This window comes from Streptopelia decaocto (assembly GCF_964273445.1).
Source record: "Streptopelia decaocto genome assembly, chromosome: 1".
NCBI classification, from domain to species: Eukaryota; Metazoa; Chordata; class Aves; order Columbiformes; family Columbidae; genus Streptopelia; species Streptopelia decaocto.
Window position 1 is genome coordinate 68553604 of NC_138663.1, and position 20145 is coordinate 68573748.

The following is a 20145-nucleotide window of genomic DNA, read 5'->3' on the forward strand; positions in this document are numbered from 1 at the left end:
CAGTCACAGGAACAGAAGAAGCAAAGTACAGCCACCACCACCAGATTAAATAATTACATTGCTGTTTTTCAGTAGGGTCCCAGTTAAGTACAGGTACCCACCTGCTCAAGGAAAAAACAGCAACCTTTTTTTCCTCCTCAAAATTCAAGTCTCTGCTTCAAGGCAAAGAAGCCAAGTAGTTCAAATTACACAGAACAGCATATTTTTTAAAACTACAAAAAATTAAAACTTCAGTTGAACAGTTCATTTTGTACAGTTGCAAACAATTGATATATGTCCTTAACATTTTAACATCAGTGGTTCTTCCAGGTCTGGATAGCATTGATTCATCATACCTAAGAAGAGCTCTTTTTTTACAGTAAAAGACCAGCCTGGGGGGTTTCAGAAAATAATGAAAAAAAAAAAAAAAATAGAAGGTATATTATCTGAGCAAAGTTTCATAGAGAAATATTATCAAAGATTTTTACCACAAAAGAAATACAGACGAAATGGAGTTCTACTCAGAAGCCTTTAATTTTTTTTTTAAACAGGCTTAAAATATGCAAATGAAGAAAAAGTATGTGGATATTATAAATAACATAAGTCAGATAAGCTTACACAGTAACACTACAAACATCCCAGTGGGGAAAGAATGCAGTACCAACAGCAACTATAAGCAATCATCGAGCAATCAACTTGCCTAATTCTAGGCAAAAATATTCATCCATCAAATGTATGACTGCAATTGACAACAGAATTCTAGTCGGGCCCAAGCTGCCCTATTGATAAGGTTCTTTTTCAGAAGAGAGACTTATTTCAACTATGTGCACATGAGGTTCCTGGTTATAGTTAAAAATAAATACTTTGTTTGTGTACAGTGCTCTTCAACAGAGGTCTCAGCAACACTAACAATTTCTTACAAAACACTCCTGCGAGGTAGGTGTATCATCATCCCCACTTTACAAATGGAGAAGAGATTTGCTCAGAGTCTCACAGCTATTTAGTATCAGAGCCTGGAACACACCCCCTGGCTCTGTACCGAACCTTTTCACTAGGCAATGCTCTTTTTTAGGTTATACTATTGCATTCAAAAAAGTTATTTTAAGACAACATATATGTTTAATATCACAATATAGCATTTTGTAATAAAACAAGAATACAGTATAGCTCATCTTTGATGTACCATTCCTCTCCCCTCCTCAACTCTCTTACTGGGAGGTAACAAAAAAAATATATCGGCTAACAAAAATAAGTTTTTAAAACTATGCACTGTAAGAGCACATATGAAGGTGACTGGAAGTATTATGTTTCTGGTTATAAAGAACATTTGTGTTATTTCTCTAGTGCCAACTTGTATTGGGCACTAGTGCCACACAAATCCTTTTAAGATGGTGAGCAGTTGCATGTCTTCAGTTTTGCAGTTTAGTGTCAATAACTCCACTCAGTCTCAGTCATTACTACAGATACCTTTCCCAAGCTTAGTATAATGGTGATATAAAACCACTTCCCCCTATAAAGACTCCTAAAACACTTTTGAAGCTACACATTCAGCTCCCACATCCACTAAGTGAGAGTCTTGATTAAGACAAACACATGTGATTTCAGGTTTTAACAAATTTCCATTTTCAAGTTTTACAATGAAGTGACTAACTCCTGTATTGGGACTGACGGAAGACAGTTGAGACTTTGTTAAATTTGTTGGCAAAGTACAGTTGAGATCTGAAACAAAATAACCAATCCAGTTCCTCATGTAGGCTCCATGACTCACCACTAATATATTGGCATCTAATATTTTAGAAGCTCCACTGTTATCAGAGCTAAGTTCTGCTTCACTACAGTGATTTGTCCAAGGGAAAACTAACTGTTCTTCAGATGTTCCTGAGCTGCTTGCTGCACCATGCATGTCTTGTTCTTTCTGTTCCAATCCAACAGCTAGCTGACAAAGAAATTCAAAAAAATCCCTTGCACGTTCTCTTACCTAAAGAGAAAGATCAGAAGAGTACATTACGAAGAATGCAAAAGACTTCAGCTTTCAGAAATCTGAGATATAACTATTTAAGTTAGAAGACAAACATTTATGACAGACAAGTCTCAGAAATCAGTAAGTTACTGAATGCTGTCAAAACTCCTCTGCCCTGCAAAGCCCAGGTTGAGAGCAATTGCCATCATCCTCCTGCAAACAAGAGGAGTCAGTCTCAGAACCTGTATTTTAGTTCTAAAGAGATTCCCTCCCTGGCAGCCACTGCAATCAGGTGAAGTATCAGATCATAAAATACTAGCTTGGAAGGAACCACAAGGATCATCTGGTCCAACCTTTAGTGTTTTTAGCTTGGAAAACAGCTACCTTTGGTAGGGCTAAACTCTCAATAAGATGTTCTTAAGTGCACAATAGCTGCATCTACATTGATGAAAAGGCCTAGAAACTAGAACACAAATAAATAAATATCATACTTCATCCAGTGTTTCTCCTCCGGAAGGTGTGAATGAAGGACACTGCTCTCCAGCAGCCTTTGCCATAGCCTTGAGGTCAGTCAAAGGCCTTCCTTCTGCAACACCGTATTTCTGTAAGAGGCAGGTTACAAAAAGCAAGTTTAGCAAGATACAAGAAGTCTCCAGTACAGCTTCCAAAGCGTGCATCTCTTAACGGCTTTGTTTTCTTGGATTCTCAAGCATAATGAGCAGGCTTAACTACCTCATAGATTTTATCCCAATATTGGGGGGAGGAGGTGTCTTTATAACTGCTATTTAAGTATATATATACATGCTGGGTAGAGAAATACATTAAGAGCAGCATCTCGCTTGAAGTACTACCATTCAAAACATTACCTCGAGCCTGATCTTTGCTTTGACATTTTTTTATACATTCTTGACACCCTTAGCATATAAAATTCAGATGTCTTTGTAAATGAGGTCACATTGCAAAAACGTCTGTTTGTAGTGGTTCACACGAGGATAAACTCCATTTACTTTTCATTTGCAGAAAGACCACAGGGAATTACCTTTCACAAGTAAAAAACCAAATAGTTCTTCTACAGACCTCTGAAATCTCCACAACCAAGGAAGAGTCCATTTTAAAAATCAGAATTTTTGAAAAAGACAAACAAACACAACAACAAAACCACCCAAACAAAAAAGAAAAAACAGAAGTTGTCCATCTATTAAAAAGAAAAAATAAGGTCTCCTCCTGTTTTTTCAATACACATTGCTGCTGCAGACAGTGTTTTCAGAAAACAAAGAAAGCAAAAAAGATCTTGAAGACATATGTTAACAGACTCAGAGAACATGCAATTAACTGCCTTCAATGGTATGTTTATTCCAAAGACGTCCAAATGCAGAACCCATACATACCAGCTAGTTATTATGGATCACTGGAAGTCTCATTATAAAACATAATATTTATTATCTGTAATGTATTTTATAAGACAGATACACTTGGATGTGCATTACAATTTTTGACCCTGAAGATCTTTCCAAGGCACACCACTAACAATGGTAAAACAAATGAATATTTCTCTCTCTGAAGATTAATTCTTCACTACCACTAACAGATGAAAAATATATTCATATGGAAAGCCTTGGTGTTTCCTTGGAATGTCCAAAGACAGTAAAAATGCTGCAGTTACGATTAATATTTTGAGAAAGTAGGAGCTGATGCTATACTGTCACTCAGTTACACACATTCCAGAAATCCAGATGTTGGCGAATAGGATACAGACACATACTCATTACTGAGGCTTTTTTGACTTCTGTGTCACTATCCACTTGCTGTGGATATGCAGTTAGCTGCCATAATAATTAATTTCTTACAGTCTTCGGAATTTAAATGTAATGAAACACATTTATTTCAGCCTCTCAATCCCTTTGTCGAAAGCAAAATATTGGCAATTTAAGAATACTAAAATATGAAGAGATAAGTGCTCTGAAGCTGCTGAAAATTAAATTCTAATCTTAAATATTTTTCCAGTATTCTCTCATGAAAACTAAGCATGAGAGAATGAAACTTTCATAATAGGGTCAATGACATATGTTCTTTTAAAGGACTTTGCCTCTTTTCATGCAATTCAAACTTCATTTCAGTTATCCAGAGTAGCAACTTAAAACTTCTGGCCTCCAGACACTGTATTGGCATTTCTATGCATCCATACAAACATCACAAAAGGGAAAAAAAAGAAGTAACAGAGACTTGAGAGTATTATTTCTAAAATACTGTATCATGACCCATAATTTTTTGAAAAAGTCATGTGGTAAAGCAACTAAAGACGACTGGGTGGGCATTTAACTTGCTGGATTCAGAGGAAGAACAAGAATTTCTGACAGAAAAAGATCCAAATAGGAAATGCTACAACCATGTTCTGCTACTTAAACACTTATTTGCCTGCTGGCAATATGCCATCACACTTTTGGTTTTGTAGCATTTCCTTATTTAAAATTCAGCTGACACTCTCAGTGTAGGATCTGAAGGGTGATTCATGGCAGGAGAAACTGTCAGAATCTGAGTTTATTCTGATAAAGACCTAGTTAAAAACAGACCAGAGGAATAATTATGAGCATTATCAGGCAGCAAGACTAATCAGGAAAGCAGATTGTTTCATGGGCAGCAGAGAGCTTTCCTGTGGTCTCTATGCAAATGAAGAGGTATGAACAGCTAAAAAGCCATCATCGACTTGTATCATCAGGCTAGAAGAGGTAGGCAGAGGGAGTCATCTTTAACACTCTACATATGGTGTTAGAAAACAGAGCCAAGTTTTTTATTACATTTAAAACAATCCCCTCTACATGTAAATCTTACCTTACTTAAATCATTAGAACATTACATTTACAGCACTAATCACTAAATTTTGGCTTTGCCTCACGATTCTGCAAACAACTTAGAGTACCTGATGTGAAAAGTTCAGTTTTCAGTGATTAAAAACACAAGAAATAGTGCTCTCCACTGTTAAATCTACCATTTAATAACACAAGATACACATCAGCAGTAAGTTACATTTTCGACCTGTTCAGTGTTCAATATTAAAACAAACTCTTTTGGCACTTACTCTCTCTCGAAGTCTTGCATCATACTTGATTTCCAAATCTTTGCAAAACTTATTTTTTCCTAGAATTGTGGCAGCAGTCTAAAAAGTGAATATACAGTCACATTATCAACCTGTTTTCTCATGTGACAGATAACACCATCTTACAACACCACAGTCACTGTGAATCACATTTGTAGTACCTAACAACCCTAACAAACAAAATAAAAAGATTTTCAGCCAGTCATTTCTGTCAGAATTGGATATATGACCTGCATCAGGTCACAAAAGGCAGAAAAGCTGCAATCTTCTGAAATTTCTTTCACAATTCAAAGTCCAGAACAATTAAAGACAACTAGCAGCCATGAAAGTTAGGCAGCAAGATGCAAAGCAGCAGTAGGATTTACCGTAATAAAAGCCACATCTTCTCTTGTTACTCACAAAGCAATCACGGTGACACATTCTTTACACATCGGACATGATTCAGACTCACAAGCAATATATTCCTAAGAACTGATCAGTTAAAGCCACTGCAAAAAACATAGCATCTACCAAATGAAATTACTTTTTGGCAAGTGGCTACTTAATGCACCTCAGAAATCAAATACTCTTGAAGCAGTTAAGAGGCAGGAGCTTGTTTTCTGGCAACATACTGAAGTGTCAGCATAATGTTATGGGGAAAGAATAGCCTGGATGGTTCACTTGGGAAAACAAAAAAAAGTCTCAAGCTGTATTCACCTGCCTTTTGATAGCATGGCCAAGAGACAGAGAAAACCCAAATGGCTTAGTTTGCTTTTAACAAGTCTGGACGTCTTGACTTTCGTGCAATGTATTTTTTTTCCTTCCGAGGAAGCATGTGATTTTGGGGGTGCAGGGAGGGCAAGACAACTGATCAAAAGGAAATTCTGATGCTACTTTGGAAAAAGTATTGCCTTATACAGACTCTAGTGTGCTGGCTAACTTGCTCCTGTTCTTAGATGCACTGAAGTACGGTACTGGATTGACATACGGTTTTGACTGGTAATATCAGCTGGAAGTCTCATGCAAATGTCCACATCCAATTGAACTGACATTCAAAGCACTCATTTTGAAAAGGCTCCTTGGATTCTGGCAAATAAGAAGCAGCCTTGTTGTACTAACAAGATTTTATGACCTATTTAATGTATTGCTTAGGAAAGGCTTTATGTTGCAACCCTGAATTTCTGTCACAGAGTAAAGTCAAAATTCAGAGAGGGTTGAATAAATTTCCTTGTATACATGAATAGCATAGTTACTTGTATGATTGTATCCTGAAATTTCTCCAGGACTCATTCAGTACATAGAATAGACAACATTCACTTACTGAGCATTAATTCATACTCTGAACTGCAAATAAAAACGAATTTTCATTTAATGTGCTGAAACTAAAATCTGCCCTGAAGAAGACATTTAACTTCCTCTCATGCTTCCTACACCATCCATTACCAGAACACCAACATGGTTCAGAAACATTACCACTTTATACATGGAAAAGACTCAGAGATCTATTTTTTTTTCTCAGTTCTCAGAGCTCAACCTGTCCCAGTCCTGAACCAACCTTTGGCACTGCAGGGCTCTTTTCCCAACAGCATGAGGATCTCACAGTAGGGCCTCATAATAGCCTGCAGATGCTGGTGTTATGCTCTGTAAGCTTACAAGTCTTATGGAGTTATGCTCTGTTCACGCCACATCCCAGTCTGCCCAACTAATCTATTTTTTATTTTCACGGTGCAGGTCGGCCTGCTAATTCCTGGACCTAGTCTGGTACCTTCCCTCCTAGGCTTATTCTTTCAAACAGGCTTCCCTCCAAAGCTTCTCTCTGCATTTCCTATACATGCTCACTTTGCATCTGTTTTTACTCTCAGGATTCCTGCCCAGCTAGTACCACTCTTTGCATATACTCCTGTTTTCTCCTATCCTGCCCAGGCTTGGATGTTCATCTGGCAGCCATGGGCAGTAGCGAGAGGACGGTGTACCGCTCCTGATTCCAGTAACCAGTACACACCCTGACTACAGCCGATGGAGGAGATGCTGCAAGGAAAACTAAACTTTACCACTAACAGTTTCTTTAAAAAAACAGGGTTTTTTCCACTTGTGCAAGGGAATTTGTACATTCCTCTCATACTTGAGCTATGAAGTGACAATTTAAAAGACACTTCTTCATAGATATTTAGCTGCCAAAAAAAAAAAAAAGGAGTTCCAAGCTAATGGAAACTGCAGCTTTACACATCTTTGGAAAAACTTCTGCGAAGTCTGGATAGCTTGTCAAACAAGTGGCAAAACACATTTCCTTTATGCAAAGGACAAATTCAGGTCTGTCTTCTACATTATGAGAGTGTAAATGCTTCTCATGGAAAAGGCTGTCTGTAATACAAGGAAAAAAATTACCAACATCACTCTCAAGCAGCTGAGCATTCAAAATCAACTCCCCTAAGGCAGGCACATAACACAGACAGTCTTAGAAATGTTATAATGCACTACAAATGTTTTTTAATTATAATCACTGCCATTCACACACTTAAATGAAGCAATGTGTCAGGCAGTTATTATATATTTAAAAAATATCTCATTATTGCACTCCTCCCTCCTTCTGTGGTTTGTTTTCTGCCTAAGTGGTGCTGCTACAACAGTTTATGGGACTGTGCTGCAAAACTGATGAGCAGTATTGATGATTTAAGTTTTAAGGAAAAAAAAAAAGGGGGGATTTATACCAGACTCTGTCAATCTGATTTACAGCAAGACTTCATAGACTTTTGTAGCAGGGCAACAAAGCAAAAAGCAAGCGACCACCAGGGCTATCAAGAATCGCTTACTAGTTTCAATCACATGAAGTCTCCTGAAATCATAGCATCAATAAAAGAAAGAATTAAGGATAAGGCTTCCACAGGAGACAGGACCTTCCTGGAACAGCTGATCTATGCCTCTACATTTAAATGTTCAACTTCTCTAATTTTTTGAGTATTTTGTAATCTTGTACACAAAACCATATATAATCCCACTCAGTAATTAACATTTTTTTCCAATTTAATTAAACTATTAAAGCAGTGCATCAAGGTGAGAGGTGTGATATTACTTTCCTGGCAAAATCCAACCACTCTGCATATTTAATGATTCTTGTACTGAGTTTACAGCAAAAATTGATCTTGCCTATACTGGTCTGCATTCCTCAGAAAAACACAGCATACAGCTGCCATGCATGACAGCACAAAAATATCACAGCAAATTTGGTTTGTTTCTTCAAAGAAACTGATTTCAGTCTGTGTTACCTCTAAGTCCCAATTACTCCTTTAGCAAGTACACACATAAAATAAAGGCAAATCCGTAAGAACAACACTGCACGACACCCTGCAAAGCAGGACGGCCTTCACTGCTTCCTATCTGAGCTGTTTCCATTGAAATTCCCTCACACATAGAGACTGCCTTGAATTCTACACAGCTTAAACTGCAGTTCTAAGTCCATCAAAATAGCTTTCGGCTCTCTGTCACTGTAGTATTCTGGCATCACCAATAGCAAATGAATGTCAAATTCTGAAGCTAACATTTACATTCAGTTGCCTCAAGAAGCACTTACCTGCTTTGCTCGAAGGAGGTCACTTGAAAAGACATGAGTAAACTTCACATTACTGAGAAATACACCAGCAGCATCTGCTTGTCTGAAACCAGTTGCAGAGAGCGGTTCATCCACTCCTTGACCTACAAAATAAAAACCCATCAAGACATGCACATTTTAGATCATGTAGCAGCTGAGCAAGCATGGCAGCAATAAAGAATCTGCTCAGTCCTAAGAAAAATGTTCCTCCTTCAATAAAGTCAACCCTTAGTAGAAGTCACTGTTCCTCTGGTGTTCCCTAAACTCTCCCACACAAATTGTATGAAAAAAAGAGTAAAGGCTAGGAAGACAGAAGTATCGTTATTGATTGTATTTATATTAATGTATATATAAGACAAATTTAAGCACAAAACAGAGGCCTATATTTTCTAAATGTAAGTAGTCATTTCAAATCACTTGTCTTTTTTTAAAATGGTCACTGGTAGGCCTCCTGCAAGAGGAATCTCACAACCAAAACTCTGTAAACAGATTTGTTGATTGTAAATAAGAAAAAAAGACAATACAACTGAGATACTGTTGTTGATATTAAAATACATATATGGAAAAAGTATGCACATGAGGAGAGTCACATCCTGACAAACATGAAATGCCTGCTCCTCCCCAATTCCTTAACGTTGACAATCCCTTGAAGAAATAAGACAAGAAGAGATTCTGTGTAAAGCGGAAAGCAGCACACACTCTTTGCCAAAGACACAGTTTCACAAGAATTTTACAGCTGACGTAAACACAATCTGTTGTGGTCTCTTCCTCTCCCCTACTCCACCTTGCACATTGACACTCATGCTCATGCAGCTGCATAACTGACGGAACAAACCTAACTGAAAAGCAGTAACCCTTACGAAAGTTGTTTTCAGCCAGAGTAGTCTGTGAAACTTCACTAGCCACAAAGCTCTAGGGCAGCACTGAGAGAGCCAACACTTTGGTAATCCAGCTTGAATGAAACAGGTGTGCTCCTGTCACAGCTCAGAGTCTGTAGGAGAACCAAGAACTGTGCCAGAGGGACAAACCTTCAACAAATTGCTATGTCCACACTTGCACCACCTATTTTACTTTTGTAGGAAGTCAAAGTAGAAAGCATGTAATTCTCATTAGATCCAGAACAACAACAAAAACATTTTGCACCAAGCAAATGAACAATCATTTATACCCTTCCAATAGTAAAAGACAGGACACCAGAAGTCCAGAACTTGAATTCTGAACACTTCGTCCGTAATTCAGCCATGTGAGAGCTTGTACCCCACTATGCTGGCACAGGTCTTACACCTCTCAAAACACAAGATGCACATGCTTCTCTAAGAGTTGGCAATGTTCACGTTGAAGAAGAACCCACTACATGTCATCTGCCACAGAAGACCAGGAAATTAAAAAGACGTCATTGGTACTTCTAAGAACATAAAGTGTGGGAGTATTTATTCACTTTATTAGTAACACAAAGCCATGTTGCAAGAACCGTACATTGCAATGTCAAAACAGAGGTAGGAAAATCTGGAAGAGTGATTTTTCCTCATAGCATGCAGCATTGTATAAAGTTTATTTATTCAGAATACAACTCCACTAGGTTCCTTGTAGCAGTGAGCCTCAGTTTTCCTACAACAGACATCCAGGCAGCTCAGCGTTTTCAGTTCTGGATGTACCAGTCAGCAGTCACTACGGAGAAGTCTGTTTTGAAATGCTTTGTCTAAAGACTGCCTTTCTAAAAAAAGATGGGATTGAACAGTTCAAGCATTTAAACAACCTTCACTTTTCATTTTCATTCTTCCTTGCTCTACTGTAGGCTTTTTTTTTCCTCAAGTGACAGATAACCTTCTTAAGGCAATAGCCTCCTTTACAACATGACCTTTATCTATCCTTCTGCAGCTCCTTACCAACTCTACCATATAAATGTGCACCTGGCTGGTTCTTCACCAGAGCTGCAGCTCTCACTTCTCACGTGAGTCCCACGAGCCCTTTTCCCAGTCTTCATACTCCTGAGATTTAACACAGTGCTATGGGACACTGTGGCATCCCTAATAACAGGTGCTGCTATCACTTTGATTACAGGTAACCTTTTTTTTTTCCCATTTAGAAAAAGGAACTATTGGAATACTATTTGTTGACATTCTGGGGATATCAACTTATAATCTTAATAGTTCTATACAGCTATCAAGCTAATGTCCTGGCTTACAAATGAAGTCCTTAAAGTTTGCAATATTATTCCATAATAATAATAATTAACATTTCAGTAGTTGGTTACAGGATTTCTCATTGTGCAGGGAAGAATAAATTTCCATCTCTAACAAGCTAGTAGAATAACTGGTACTAACCTTGCAGTATCTTGTCTTTGTTGAATCTTGTTTCTCCACTGAAAGAGATTATAAACAAAAAAAAAAAATCTTCACTCAAAACAGTTTTAGTGAATGTTCAAAACCATTATTGTATTAGATACCAACAGAAGACAGCAAAGTTTGAATATGAAAGTGAGATGAAGTACAGCACAGCCTCTTTACAAAATATGTATTTGAAGACTTCACAATAAACCAAAAACATTTTCAAACAGTCAACTCCAATTATGCAGTCAATATTTACTAAGACAAACCTACATGGAATAAAAGGAAGGAAAGTAATTTCTTAAATGTATCGTAAATGCATTATAATTTATGTAATACAACAATGCCTCCATGCTGGAGAGAAGGACGATGCAGGAAGACTCTGAAGTCCTCTTACAAAAAGCATGTACTAGATAACTGGATGTGTGCTTTAAAGGGAAGCCAATTCAAGAGATTATTAAAGATAGCAGCAGAGCAGGCTGCACACCTTGAGGTAACACAGCATTAAGAAATGAGAGCTGGAGAAAAACTACTAGAATGCACATCACCTTCTTCAGGAATTAAAATATCTTATATTGAAAACCATAATTAATGGTATTTCAAGAGAAGAGTGACTAAAACCATGTGCAGATTTATTCAGGAGGGAAAAATCTAACAACTACACTCAACATGAACAAAGTTAAGCATGCTGACTTTGTTGAGACTCCTCACCTGACTAAAATGTCACGTGCTTAAGTTTTTGCAGCACTAAAGCCAAGTGTGCTGCTTAGTTTTTATACAGAGAGCTATCACCACTGCTGGGCAGAAGGCCTCAAGATGAGCCGCGAGTAGGTAACTGATCACAGAAGGCCAGTATTTTTAAGAGAAAACACTATTTTAGTATGCTTTAAAACTCTTTCCTGCAGAGGGCTCAACAATTTAATTCTTCAGGCTCTACCCACTTCCTGACAGTTACTTCCAACCTCCTGAGGAAAGTGTGGCAGGCTGGATAGGGTCCATCCTGCTGGTCATCAGTTGGAGCAGAATGGGCACTTTTCCAAGTAGCACTAAGATAACAGAGCATACGCAAGTACAGTCTAATGGATGAACTCCCATTCATTTGCTGGTGAATGAACTGGGATCTTCCTGAATTGTCTGCAAGAGTCCCACCTAAAGATTTCAAGTTCATCAAATTGTTTCAGGCTCACGTGTCTTCTAGCTGCTGTAAAAGTAAGGCTGCAACTAGAGCTCCAGATCAGCAGATCCAGGTCTTTAAGGGAAGTCAAGAGTAACTTTTACCAGGAGGAAAATCAGAAAACCAAAAAATAACTCACTGATTCAGTTGCACTGATCAAGTATTAAACTGTATTATGTTATCTTCTTCTTGAAATACAGCAAAAAAAAGAAATTACATGGTCAGTGGAAGCAAGGTCAGGCAACATGGGACGACTACAGAGGACTACTCTGGGTTCTTCCCCCAGAGGGTGGTGGAGCACTGGAACAGGCTCCCCAGGGAGGTGTCATGGCCTCAAGCCTGACAGTGTTCAAGAAGAGATTGAACAACAGCCTCAGACACCTGGTGTGAGCTGTGGGGTTGTCTTGTGCAGAGACAGGAGTTGGACTCAATGATCATTGTGGGTCCCTTCCAACTCAGGACATTCTATGATTCTATGTTAAGGAGAAGAAAAAGTTTAGCTTTCATAAAAATTAGAGTTAACTGTCAAATGCAGGAAGCTGGATCTACTTCGTCTAGTTAGTGACAAATCTTTGTCAATATCCAGCGTAGCTCGAAAAAACCCTCATCTTGCCAATTTTAACTAAGTCACAAACACCAATCCATTAACATTTCACAGTAGAATCGTTAGACTAACATTCCTAAATGAGCGGTGCCCCACCAGAGAGCTCTTGGCAGGAGAAAGGTCTTATGACCGGTCACCCAAGAGTTCACAAATAGCACTTACTGCTGTTACGCACAACCTCACACTTCCATCGATACTAAACTACGCTGACATAGCTTAACCTGCCCGGAGCAGACTCACGCACCTTCTCACACCTGCGAACACCGGCGGCACTGACTGCTCAGCCCCTCCCAGGTCAGGCGCCTCCCAGCCCGGCCCACAGCGATGCCCCCCGGGGCCGCAGAGCGCAGATACCCCGCCTGCCTCAAGGGCCGGGCCGGGCCAGCGCTCACTCCGCCCGCGGGCTCCCTCCCGCCGCAGCCCCGCCCGACTGACCGACCGACCGACCGACCGACAGGAGGCCGTTACCCCTCAGGGGGCCACGCGCGGCCAACGGACCGCCCGTTATCGGGGGGCACAAGGGGGGGGAGCGGAACTCCGTTGACGCCACGGCCCGTTCCGGCACCGGCAAGATGGGGGGGAGGGGAAAGCAGCGAGGAGACGGGGAAAGGGCAACACCCGGCACCGGCGGGGGTGTGCGGCGGTACTCACTGCCGGACGACGGTCAGCCCAAAGCGAACCATGGCGCAGCCGCGCAGACGTAGCCCCAACCTCCCCCCGCCCGCCGCCGCGGCCTCCCGCCCGCACTGCGGAGCCCGGCCGCCCCGCGCCCGCCGCTGACATCATGGCCCCGCCCCCTGCCGTCCCAAGGAGGCGGTGGGTGCGCGGAGGCGGGAAAGGGCGGCAGAGCGTCCTCTCCGGGGCAGTCCCCAACGCAAAAGGGTCCGGTGTGTTCCGCCACCCCCCAACCCAAACAAAAGCAGCTGCCAAACCTCTTGCCGCAGGGAGTTGATCAAAAACGTGGTTGCGTCCGCTGCCGAGTGCTCGTCATGACGTCACGCAGGTGCTCAGACGTGCCGTTACCTGCCCGCTCTCCCAGAGGATGATCCACTCCCTTCTGCACGAAACACGTTCGGCGCTGCAGCGCACGCGTTCATAGCCTTAATATTTGGCAGAGGCTGCGGGGAAATGTGCGAGTTCAGTCTGCGTTTGGTAGAAGGAAGCGTAAGGAGGGAGGAGGGGGAAAGCGGGCTGGAGGTCTATGGGGCTGCAGCTGTAGGCAGCGCACTCACCAGCCCTGACAACCTCGACATTTACAATCTTCATTTTTAAAAATGAAAGGGTAGTTGTGTCCATCCTGAAGCATTTTTTAAGGTTTTAAGGCACGTGTTCTTACTTTACAATTAGATGGCTTTCACCTTAAAACTCTGTTTTTTCACATAATCTCATGATTATGAGACTGGAGACTTGAGTAAGTTTACCACCTTGCAGAAGATGTAATATTTGTAATATTGCCAGCGCTGTACCCTTGTGGCCAGAAAGGCCAATGGCATCCGGGGGTGTTTAGTAGGTCGAGAGAGGTTCTCCTACCCCTCTACTCTGCCCTGGTGAGACCACATCTGGAATATTGTGTCCAGTTCTGGACACTTCAGGAAGGTCAGGGAACTGCTTGAGAGAGTCCAGCGCAGGACAACAAAGATGATGAAGGGAGTAGAACATCTCCCTTTTGAGGAAAGGCTGAGGGAGCTGGGTCTCTTTAGTTTGGAGGAGACTGAGGGCTGACCTCATTAATGTTTATAAATATACAAAGGGTAAGTGTCATGAGGATGGAGCCAGGCTCTTCTTGGTGACAACCAATGACAGGACAAGGGGCAATGGATACAAACTGGAACACAAGAGGTTCCACTGAAATATGAGAGGAAACTTCTCAGTGAGGGTAATAGAACACTGGAATAGGCTGCCCAGGGGGGTTGTGGAGTCTCCTTCTCTGGAGACATTCAAAACCCGCCTGGACACCTTCCTGTGTAACCTCATCTAGGTGTTCCTGCTCCGGCAGGGGAATTGGACTAGATGATCTTTTGAGGTCCCTTCCCATCCCTAACATTCTGTGATTCTATGTGATCATGTTCAGTCTTGTTAAAGGTAACTAAAACCAGTAAGAACATTGACTGGCAACAGAACTTTGCTCACAGTAGTATCAGTGGTTGGATAAACTGACCTAATTAGAAGTCAATTAAAGGTCTTTGAAGCCAAATTGTACCCCCAAGTACTCATTGACAAAGATGGGAGCTGTTCTGAAACAATGGTTTCAGACAAGCAGTTTACAAGCAGCACATGGTGTGGGCATCTACAACGCAGGTGTCCACAACCAGCTGGGGCCACGCTGGCCCTTGCAAGCTGAAGTTCAGAACCTCCACCTGTTTTCTGAAAAATGGGGCAGATTGTCATCTTCTTCTTCAGGTCCTTTTCACCCAAATAATTTCAGCTCCTGGGACGTAGATGGGAGATTGGTGGAATGCGGTTTTGGGATCTGTAGTCCTGGGATGGGTGAGCTTCATATTAAGACTGTTGCAGATTGATTTGTTGGACAGAGACCACTTTTGCTCCACAGCCACCACCATACTTGCGAAATAGAGAGGAATTAGGGGAGTTCCAGAGGGAGAGCAAAGCAAACCTACCAACTGTGAAAAACATCACACACATTCTGTATCACAATGATGTTTTCAAACTCCAGAGTAAAGCTGACTTTTGAGCTAGATCAAATAAATCAGCTCTCCTCTTTTTGCCTTGCAGTGTTCTTTCTGGGCCAAATGACAGCATTTGTGGGAAGATGTAAGACACATCAGTGTTTTGTAGTTCACACTTCTTGTCTATGCATTACCTGCTGGGTGAATAAGGGGATTCTTCCTTCAGTTGCTAGGGTTTGGCATTCAGACTCTCACTTTCCTTAGTGAGAGTGAAAAAGCAAAGCCAGTAAAAAAAAGTCTCAGAAAAGCAGAAGTTGATTTTGCTTTTCCTTCCCCATTTCCCATTTTTGAAGATTCATGAAAAACCATGCATATATCTTGGCAAACTGTAAGGATATGGCATAGAGGATGTTTTCCTCAACACAGAAATACAACATTCACCTCAGGAAAAGTCCCTGTGGCCAGAAATACTAAGGATTCAAAATTATTGATATTTTAGGAAATTAACCATAAAAATTTGGTCAACCCATCACTCTGTTACTGATGTAGAATACAATAACAGGTAGTATGTATTTTATGGTTTCAAAAAGCAAGGAAAGAAATTGGAAAGTCACTTAAGGGTGAACAGAGACATCGAAGGAGCTATATAGCACATAAGAACTGAGAAAATATAATTTAAAGTTATTTTAATCATTTTGATAATGGCAATTTATAATAGACAATGAGTGCAAGGGCCAAATTGCTATTATTAAATAATAGTATTATGAAATTACTACTGGTAAAATGGACAAAGTAGCAGAAGAAGCAATTACAAATCATGCTTTTCTCCTCAGAAAGCTGAAGTTTTATGGATTGCAGACAATGCAATTAACCAAAATGTTAGTTGATCAGATAGCTGAGTGTATTTCCTTTAGGCTTTCACAACCAGATGGAAAAAAATGCTATCTCAAAATCAGCCATTTGAGAAACTCTTCTGGGTTACCCAGAGATCTGACCTAACTTTGAAACTAGTTTTTGCTTTAACACCAAAGAAATTCTAAACAAAGACTAAAACATAATTTGTTTCATGTGATAGCAGTTTAAAAGAGATGCTAAATAAAGTATTTTATGCATCCGTGGGTCTGTTTCATTCCCTTTTTATCTTCCATTGGCAGTGTGGCACAACCCTGTATTTCTGCAGCGCCTCTCCTCCACAGATTTCAGAACTGACATTTTCAAAGGGTGAAACTGGTGACATGTCTAGCCTCTAAATGAGCCAGTGCCAAATGACTCAGCTCTGACCTATTTCTATTGTATCACCATTAAAAACAACTCTGTTTTGCTACGATGATAAGACCCCAGCTGTGTTTCGAGCATGTTTCAGAAGGACAACAAAAAAATACAAGCCGACGCTGTTAGCATCTGTAATCTTGTAAGTACATGTTTTGATACAGGTTCCTTGCAAAAGCGACAGCCTTTCAGGCAAAATTTTAAAGAGGCTTTGTCTGAAGTCACACAGTTTGGGTTTGTGAGAAAATAGCTCAAACGGCCTACAGCTTCTGACTTAACAGCCTCATGATTTTGCTACTAGATCGTGTTTCCCCTTTCCATTGTTTAGTCCTCCTATCTTTGCTCCTGTGTCCTTCATCTTTATATCATATGCACTTTTTTCCTGAGCATTAAAATTCTGATTTTTCATTTCTTCCCCCTCAGTAATTTCTTTGATCTGCTGTAGCACATCATGTCAGTCTGTGTTCATGAGCCTATTTTTTAAACTGACCCATTGAAACTGCTTGTAAAGCACAACTGCTAACACAAGCACTGTTACTCATCAGATGAATAGTACTTTGAGGAAGTCATTTTAGGAAGAAGAAACTTCTGCAGTGCTGTAAATTAAAATTTTTGAATGACAACACTTTTTTTTTCTATTTAAAATTTTAAACTTGAATGATGTTGACTATCTGGTAAAGTCCTCATTATATGGATCGCGTATCACTAACATCAGACAATTTCATCAATCTAGTTATCTCAGTTATCTAGTCTCCATGAAATGACAGTTGGCAATTAGGAACACAAAACTGAAATCATCTGCTGGACTTTCTCCTCTGCAGCCCACCTGTCACTCAGGATCTGATCTTGCTTCCTGCTCTTACAAGTACACTGGCCCAGCAGGAACTGGGGCTGAATTTCTTCAAGGCTTTTTCCTCTCCCACTCCTCTCCCTGTGTAATATGCCTCTCAAAGACCTGCTGGCACAAAGAAATACATAACTTGGTCAAACCTGTCGAGGGTTTAGATTGCGGGGTGACAATAAAACCCTGGCAGATGTATTGTTAACCTCCTCTCCGCCCCACTTCCCCCTTTTGCCCCTCCCTCTCCCCGCTTGCCACTAAGGACAGGCGATCGGGAGGAAAAGAAGAACAGAGAGAAGAGAGTTGGAAAAATTAAAGATGTTTTACTAATGCTACTAATAAGAATAGAGAAAATAATACAAAATATACAAAACCAATCTTGAAAGTCTCAGCAACTGCAGAGCCGGCACCCAAAGTCCTGGATTGGACTCTGCAGCCAACCGGAGCTGGATTCTGTCTCTCACTAGGCCTCAGTTCGCAGGGACGACTAGCAAGGTCCTCTCCTAATGTCGGCCATAAGCAAAAGGGAAAAAGGGACGAGATCCTCATGATCTCCCATTTTTATATGAAGTATTCACGTGAATGGAATGTTATACTCTGTTGGTCAGTTTCTTGGTCACCTGTTTCTGGTTGCCCCTCTCGCAAGATGTCCATCCGTGCTTATCAATAAGTTTGCATTCCATTGCTATGTTTACCAAAACATCTATCTGGTTCTCCAGAAAAATGCAGCTAATATGAAGGCTTTAGCTGACAGGCAAAATTCACTAAAAGAGAAACTTGTTTTTTAACAAAACCATGACAAAACCCAAGCACAGAAGTTGTGCTGTGGCCGGTTCTTGAACGGGACAGGCTGGAGAACATGGCCGTGCAATACCTTTGCGGCAACTACATCAGTTGCTTTCATGGAAAAGTAACTTTAGGAAAGTGTTTAATTCTTTTTAAGACAGCTTTCACGATAATATAGCAGCTGCAAACAGGGAGCAGAGCCAGTCCCTTGTGATTGCCTGGCTGAACAGCAAAAAACTGTGGTCCTGTAACAACAGCATTTCAGACCAATTTGCCCAAACTCCCAAGTTTAAGTCGGCTGCAGACTTTCTGGTTGATGGAGGTGTTCAGGTGAGCTCTTGGAGAAGTGAGAAGGTTCAGATAAACATTTGACTTTCTAGAAGACTCGGAAACCCCAGGCAGCTCCTGGAGGAGCTCCAGGAATAGCTGCAGCTGTAGGAGTTACGTTACCGTCATCTAGCGGTCCTCCAGCAGTCTGCACCCGCAGGTTTTACTGTCCAATTTTAGCCAGTTCCTGTTTAACAAGCTTTGCATTTTGCTTAGATTATATATTTAATCTTTTGCTCTGGTGCTGCTAGCCATCAGGGAGAATCACACCCAAATTTCATGTACTTCTGTTGCAAATTTCTGTAACATTAGGCCAAGCCTTAATACCTAAGCTTGGGAAACTAAATAATACCATCAGGGCACTTAGGAAAGATCAATACTTCATCGTGTGTAAGAAGCAAATCCAAAGAAATTGAAATAAAAAAACTTATTGGAGAAGCAAAGAGGTGTAACTTGAGGAAGCAGAAAAAATTGTGACAATTTTTTTTTTTCAGATGTGCTGGATAAGAATCCTGAATTCACTACTCATCCTCCAGCTAGTTACGTCCACCTCACAGTTTTGCTCAAGTTCTGAAGACTCCAGTCATCAGAAAGGTCAATGTATCGCTCTTCAGGGATGCTTACTAGTCTCCTGCCAGATGAACCAGAGTTTTTGCTCTAAGAAGCATTACCAAGTAATCTGAGGAGCTGCAGCCCCAAAGGCGGCCAGTCTGCTGACCTTTCTCCTTCACTGCTCTGTCCTAATTCTTCTTGTAGTTTCTGCATGTTACATTTTGGAAGAGCTCAAATAACATACCAGTTTATTTTTAGAGAAAACTCAATAGCGAGACAGAGCTATCACTGCATCATTTCCACAGAAGGACAGACATTTAAGGAGACAGACATTTTCCCCTTATTATGTTCCTTTATTTACTGTGCTGTGCATCAGATTCTTTATCTCTCTCTATCAAGTTGCAGCAGAACTCAGAGCACCCACTCATGGCAGGGATCTTGCATATAGACCTCATACCTAAGCATAATTACTTCAGCATTACGCACCTTAATTTGTAAGCCTAACAGGTCTTGATTTAATGTATCTGCTACCGAGGGATGCCCTTCCCCATGGTGCACCTGAAGCCCATGCTAAATGCTGGCCTGATGTTCTCCCTGACAAGTGTCTGTACCAAGATCCCTGCAATTTTCACTCTTGGCCCCTGGCAGCATCAGCTGCCACGCAGCGTTTTTGGTGTAAAATTACTATGGTACCTGTGCCCCTGTGGCTGCACGCAGCTGACATGGAAATCACTCTTGAGAATGCTTTTAAATATATTGTTACATTAAGAAAAATGAAAGGGTGTGTGGAGTTTTTTAAATATTTCAAGAAGGTACAAAGTAAACGTGGTACAGCCAGCTTTCTCCAAAGATCTCCAAAGGGACCCCCAAAGTCTTTTTAAAATAAACTTTCCCTTAATTGGGAGAAATGATTCAGTGTGCTGTGGGGGGCAAAGAAGTAGAGCATGGCCTATTTGCCTTCGTGCCAGCTGGCTGGCTTTGATTTGCAAACAGCGCAGAGAAGGCTCTAATACAATTCTCTAAAAATTGAATGCAACTAC

At 40.8% G+C, this 20145-nt stretch overlaps 1 protein-coding gene across 1 annotated transcript; it reads right to left on the bottom strand.

Annotated features, from left to right (window-relative positions):
* Positions 1–489: 489 nt before the first annotated feature.
* Positions 490–13465, bottom strand: TIGAR (TP53 induced glycolysis regulatory phosphatase). Its single transcript, XM_082076032.1, has 6 exons — positions 13355–13465; positions 10923–10960; positions 8581–8702; positions 5016–5093; positions 2431–2541; positions 490–1957 (listed from the first exon to the last, which is right to left on the bottom strand). Exons 1-6 carry the CDS (start codon positions 13384–13386, stop codon positions 1502–1504), a joined length of 837 nt encoding a protein of 278 aa, XP_081932158.1. The 5' UTR covers positions 13387–13465; the 3' UTR covers positions 490–1501.
* Between the last annotated feature and the right edge of the window lie 6680 nt (positions 13466–20145).